Consider the following 6,625-nt stretch of genomic DNA (forward strand, 5'->3'; position numbering starts at 1 on the left):
AAAGACACCATTTCGAGCGTGGCCGTTTTCGTGCGGGTGACACGTAAAAGCACCCGCTACACTCTCTGAGTGGTTGGCGTTAGGAAGGGCATCCAGCTGTAGAAACTCTGCCAAATCAGACTGGAGCCTGGTGTTGCCATCCGGTTTCACCAGTCCTCAGTCAAATCGTCCAACCCATGCTAGCATGGAAAGCGGACGTTAAACGATGATGATGATGATGATGAGAGCTATGATGAAGCTAATTGCTCTATGATACCACATGTTCTGCCATGTTAACCTTAAAAAAAAACCCAGAACAATTATCAATGCATTTAATTTTATTCACAATTTTGGAAGATGACAAGGGATATTGCCTAAAACTCCTGAATATATATATACATTAACAAGACAGAGCAAATGATTGAAAAGAATCCATAAATTATATACAAGTAGAGGTTAATCATTTGTTGAATCCTGGATTAGTTAGTTTGGTGGATTGAAAGGAATGATAGCAAAAGGAGTTGGTCTGTAACAATTTTTCTTTATATATATATCTCTAGATATATAAAATATTTAAAAACAGGATTTTGATACTGGCCTCAGTATCTATGTTGTAATCACTTGAGTAAACTGTTAAATGACGATCAGTTAGAAAAAGAATTTACAAACACACACCCTCAGTATAAACATACACACACACACACACAACATATTTCTGGAAAAAGGTGATTCTGTCGCTACTCAGAGTTTTTCACTGTGTGTGATCATTCTGATGACAAAAAGAATGTTTTATCACCTAAACATATATATATTCTTTCATTTGTACCTCCAAATGATTGTATGTGCATATATATATATATATATATATATATATATATATATATATATATATAGTGACAGTCCATTCGTTGGAGGACTTTGCTTGTCAACTTGCACAATTTATGAAGAGAATGGCTTTGAGTTATAAAGGCAAAAATAAAAACAACAAAAAGAAAAACAAAAGAAAAACTATGTTGACATATGTATGACTGTGTATTGTATAAGTGTACATGTTTTAATTTGTATCACTGTTGTAATTATTTTATATTATGCTATTTGCAACGGGTATTAAGTACAAAATACCAAGCATATTAGAAAAAAACTCCAAACCTTTCTAAATATTATACTTTCTCCTTTAATGCTTTCGAGTGAAAGCAACAGCTATTTTCAACATGATGAACTGTTATATACACCTAGAGGTATAATTTAGTGGTTGCAGCTTAGTTTGGATTCAAGCAGCTTTATTTCAATGTTGATGTGATGCAGATGAGAACAAATTATTTATGTATTTGTTTATTTTTTAATCCCCATAATCTTACATGGTACAAAAAAAAGAAAAAAAGCTACCATCCCACAAATAGAATATACCAATTAAAATTCCTATAAGCAAAATAAGTTGAGACAGTTCATCCCACTCATTTTTAGTGCCTTCTTCCCACTTTTTTTTTAATGCAAAAAGAAAAGAAAATGTATTTATCCTATAAGTTAAACATAAGGTAATTACTACCAAGAATGTAGCACAAAATGACCCAAAGACCCAGTCTTTGGCTATTACAAGAATGCTCTTAAAAAATAAGGAACAATGGGGAAAGAAGTATTTTTATAATGACTGCAACAATCTTTTTCTTTTCCCTTTTATAGCTTAGTTTTTGTAGAGTTTTGGTTTTCAACAAGTTTATGTAAATTAAATTTGTACACATTTTTAGACAAAAGGTTTTGTCTGTATTTTTTAATGAATAATACCAAATATATATATATATATATACATATACAAAAGAGGGAAGATTTCATGAACATGGACTGTTAGCATAAATCTTAACATTTTGTTAAAATAAGACCTTAACATTGTGTGTGTGTGTGTGTGTGCATATATGTATATATATATATATATATATATATATATATATATATATATATATATATGCATGTTGTGCCAGAGCCAGGCTTACAAGTATACAGAATTTTTCAAGTGGGAGAAGAAAACAAAAATAAAAAAGTAAAAGAAAACAAGGCCTCTTGGACTAGATTCTTCAATTTGGTAAGGTATAGATTTTATCTTTCTCATTGATTGAAAATAACATTTTGTTTTCTTGGCTGTTTTATTTAATTATTTGTTTGTTTGTTTATTTATTTTGTCTTATTTCCATTCTCTCTCCTGCACCTAAAAGATATTCCATAAACATATGGTCCGGTTTTAACACATACAATCTTGGTTTCATTGTCAAGAATCTGTAGGGAAGCTTGAAAATCTGACTCATTGTTTAAAATCATTTTCCTCCCTACCTAACATATTGATCTTCTCAGCATGTTTCTGGTCACAAATTACCTCATGTGTTTAATTCTAACTGGTCATGCAAATGCTATGTTCCAATGGCTTCACCATATTTTATTCTCTGTCCAGGCTCCACGTTGAATGTAAAATCCTTAGGAGCCTCAAAAATAAGAACAATGGTGGAACCTAAATTGAATTCACCAAAGAGATCACCTTTCCCAACTTGAATTCCAGGACTTTGTTCATTTGGTAAATACTTGTCAGTGTTATTACCATCTGGTTTTTTCCATGTATTTGTGGCAAGTTCCTGTAACAGGTAGAACAAGTATTCATAAATACAATGTCATAACAATTAACCACAGTTGTACATCAAAAAAAAAACATTCTAACATTAACACAAGTACACTAAATTCTTTGTCTGAAATAAATTCACAGCACCTTGGGCAAGTGTCCTCTGTTATAGCAAGAGATCAGCTGAAGCCCTTTGAATGAAATTTGGTTGATGGAAACAACATAGAAGCCTGTTGGAGGGAATATTCTAATTTGTGGACAGTAAGCTCAAATCTGTCCTCCTCCTCCTCATTGTTTTACATCTGCTTTCCCTGGTTTGGGTTAAAGGAGTCAGCAGGTATTCAGGGTTTCTAGACATGTTAAGGAACTTGTCTTGCTTGGATTTCATTCTTAGTATGGTTTCTACAGCCGGATGCCCTTTCTAATATCAGAGTGTACAAGGTGCATTTTTCAAGGCACCAGTATGAGAGAAGTGTCAACAGGACCAAAAGGGCCCATACAACCTCAACAAATTTGTTTAGCACACAATATGACAAAGTCATCAACACCATAAGAATTCATTTGTTTCTATTGATAAAAGCATCATTTAATTTTATACAAAAGTGAAACTACTAAAGCAAAACATTGAAATATATGCAAAACATATGAAACTTACATGATCATTATAGATACGGATGGAACCGACGTTGGTAGCCCCTACAGCGGTCATCGAAAAAAATCCATGTTTCCAAAGTCCGACATACATAGCACGTTCATTAAGGTTGAACAGTCCTTTGATCCACCGTGCCATACCGGGATGTACACTCAGTAATTCACCTGGAAACGTAAACAAAACAATTAAAAATCAGTGAAAAAATATTGCTGGCAGCAAAAAGTAAAAATGCTTCATGCATATTGCCTTGAAGTATTGTTTCTATGTTAATTGTTGCACATAATTTGAATATTTCTTCTGTTTTGTCAGCAAAAATGTAAAGAAATTGAGGGATAATCAGTATGTATGGAGTTGTAGCGAGCTCAGCTGATGGAAAGTCAATCTATTGGACAGAGGTGTATTAAAAAAAGCGAACTAAATAATGTTTTGTCTCTGATATACAAAAGAGACAGGATGATCATGGCTGGAATGCTTTTGATCATAATACAGGGCTGTTGTTTAATCCAGGTCAAAGGACTAACCAGCATCTGGTTGGTACTTATCAACTGAGTAGACTGGAGCAAGATGAAATGAAGAGGCTCACTCAAGGACACAACACATTACCTCCTCCAGAAATCGAACCCATGACTCTATGATCATGAGTTTTACACCCTAACCACTAGGCCATGCACTCACTTACACACACACACACAATTTCACTGGGTTAGTCTAAAAGAAAGGGTTGTGCCCATAGCCTTTACAGGCTCCCTCACACCATTGAGACTGACTTGTTGAGGAAAGCTCTTATGGACAAATCGTTAACAACACGGATCACCATCAATTTTTTTTTTTAATGATGGATTTTATCCAGAAACATACCATGATCAAAAAATATAAAATGGTTATGAGAAGAATGCCTTTCATCATATATCTGTTGGATCAGGTTCAGTCTTGGACTAAACAGCTACAAAAACAACAACATGTTCCCAGATTCAATAAAGTATCTGTTACCAAGCAACAACATTAGTGCAAAAAAAAAAAAAAAAAATTACAAAATACAAAACAAAAAAATGCAACAAAATGTGAAAGGCAAACGTAAACAAAAACTATGTCCAACCAACCTGGAAAATGTCTTCTGAAGTAAACTATCCAGTCTGTAGGGGAATGAAAGCGGTGATAGTCTCCAGGTGCCAAGTAAATAACACAATGATATAATACATTATCTGGATGGATCAGCTGGGAAAGAATCTTCTGGTTTTGGTCAATGTGGGCATTTACATTATTATGACTGTTGTTTATGTCCTCTCGAAGAGATGATGATGACAAAGAGGAGGAAGAGGACATTGATGAAGAGTCTGGCGAAGATGATTGGGAGGAGGATGATGATGATAATGAGGATGAAGATGACGATGATAAAAATGGGGATTTCCAACTGACTGGTCCAATGAAACCCTCAACAGAAAAGTTCACTCCTTTTACTTGCTTGATAACACCATTCTCCACTCGACCGAAATGTGTGATGGTACCATCTGAAGGACTTGTCTGCAAAGTATAAAGAGAAAAGGACAATTACTAACAAGAAAAAGGTAAATAGTAATATCACAATTTCTTTTTTCTATCTTTTAGTCAGAAAGAAAAGTAGTCCCTATGACTTTTTAGAAAGCCCCTGAGACTGGTGGTGGAGAGGAGAGAGAGAGGAAAGTATTCTTACACCCCGAGACCTGGCTTAAGGACTTTGGGACCTTAACTCCTGATGGAATTGTAGGGGCACTGCTGTGATATACAACATGTCTTGAAGTCAATTCTTTTTCAAGTCTGACCAGAGGATTTCTTTCACAAAGAGAGAGGAACAGATAAAAGCAAGATAAAGAAGAACCGATGCCAAATATCTATATCTGTCTATCTATCTATCTGGATGGATGGATAGATATGTGTGTGTGTGTGTGTGTATGTGTTGACCAATTTACTCTTCTACACTTATAGACTACAATGGGATTTGGACTTGGAATGCAAGGTATCTGGTCTGGGCAACTTTCTTAGAGTTCTGGCAACTCACCACCCTAGATTGATATATTTTTATTACTCCCAAAATATTAAAGGCAAAGTTGGCTTAAGTGAGATTTGAACTCAGAGCACAAAGAGCCAGAACAACAACCACGAGGTTTTCTAGCCAACAAAAATTGTAGCGCAGCAACATGAGAGATAATCATAGAGAGGAAGAAAAACATAGAAATCAGAACTGAATAATAGGTTAACAAATTATACCAATTAATTCTAAACTAAGTTACCAGAACTATTCATTAACTTTTTTTTTTATATACACCTTGGTTTATATAATTTCACTGAGAAATCGGCTTAGACTGTTTTATACTTATGGATCAAACTAAGCAATGCTAATTATGCTACAAATTCAGTCATTTGCATAAATAATTGGCACATGCATTCATAAATGGATAGTATTTGCAATTCTAACCACTCAACAACGAAGTGAGACGGCTGCTTACTTTAACTTAGATGGATTTAAAGAAATGCTGATACTGTTTAGCCCATGGCAGGATCTGATCAAGCAAAGAAACCTGTGATCAAAGTATTCCAACATTCTTCATGCCTTCTCATTTTCAGACAGTGTATCTAGAGTTACGAACTGCATTGCGGTCAACTTGTTCAAGAGAAAGATGACTCCAAATTACAGACAGGGTCACTAGAGCCAGTATCACGACAGAAAATATACTGAACCCTTGCCGTAAAGTAGGTGAGGTTTTTCAAGACTCATCCAACCCATGTATTTGGTAAAAAGAATTAACCCTTTAGCATTTAAACCGGCCTTATCCGGTCCAAATAATCCACCAGTTTTATAATCAAACCAGCTAGATTTGGCCTTTCATACAGATCCTACAATGTCGTTCTAAAAATAAACAATTACATCATCAAAATCTCAGAGTTACAAGATGATGCATGATTAATTCAAAACTGAATAGACATTACACTTGACAGAGTAATCTGAATACTAAAGGGTAAAATACAATGAAAGACAGATAGAGAGGGAAATAACATAATTCTAATAAAAAACAAAATGATTTTTTAATTGCCTTTGATAACTAAAGATGAAAACTGATAAATTAAAGTCTTAATCTGTCACTGTTGCAAGAAGCAACTCTTTCAAATAATCCTTATAGACATGGCAGTGTGCGTGTGTGCATATGCACGTGCGTGTGTGTGTGTATGTGTCCTTGTGCACACGAGTTTAGAAAGTACCAAAGCTTTGAGGCGATGAGTCAGTAGACGTGTTGAGAACAAGACAGAATGACATACATGTTTCTATTTGAGAGAGAGAGAGAGAGAGAGAGAGAGAGAGAGAGAAAGAGAGAGAGAGAGAGAGAAAGTATGATATATGCAGTCAGACACATACATAT

General features: G+C 34.6%; 1 protein-coding gene across 3 annotated transcripts in view; it reads right to left on the reverse strand.

Moving 5' to 3' along the window:
• Positions 1–299: 299 nt before the first annotated feature.
• Positions 300–6,625, reverse strand: part of LOC106881141 (phosphatidylserine decarboxylase proenzyme, mitochondrial) — a 78,591-nt gene continuing 72,265 nt past the window's right edge. For all 3 annotated transcript variants that reach the window (XM_052968547.1, XM_052968548.1, XM_014931415.2), the window contains 3 exons: positions 4,334–4,754; positions 3,237–3,397; positions 300–2,597 (listed from right to left, as the gene is read on the reverse strand). In XM_052968547.1, the coding sequence (XP_052824507.1) occupies positions 2,379–2,597; positions 3,237–3,397; positions 4,334–4,754 (801 nt within the window). In that variant the 3' untranslated portion in view covers positions 300–2,378. The remainder of the gene's footprint in view (positions 2,598–3,236; positions 3,398–4,333; positions 4,755–6,625) is intronic.

Source organism: Octopus bimaculoides, chromosome 6 (assembly GCF_001194135.2).
Source record: "Octopus bimaculoides isolate UCB-OBI-ISO-001 chromosome 6, ASM119413v2, whole genome shotgun sequence".
NCBI lineage: Eukaryota > Metazoa > Mollusca > Cephalopoda > Octopoda > Octopodidae > Octopus > Octopus bimaculoides.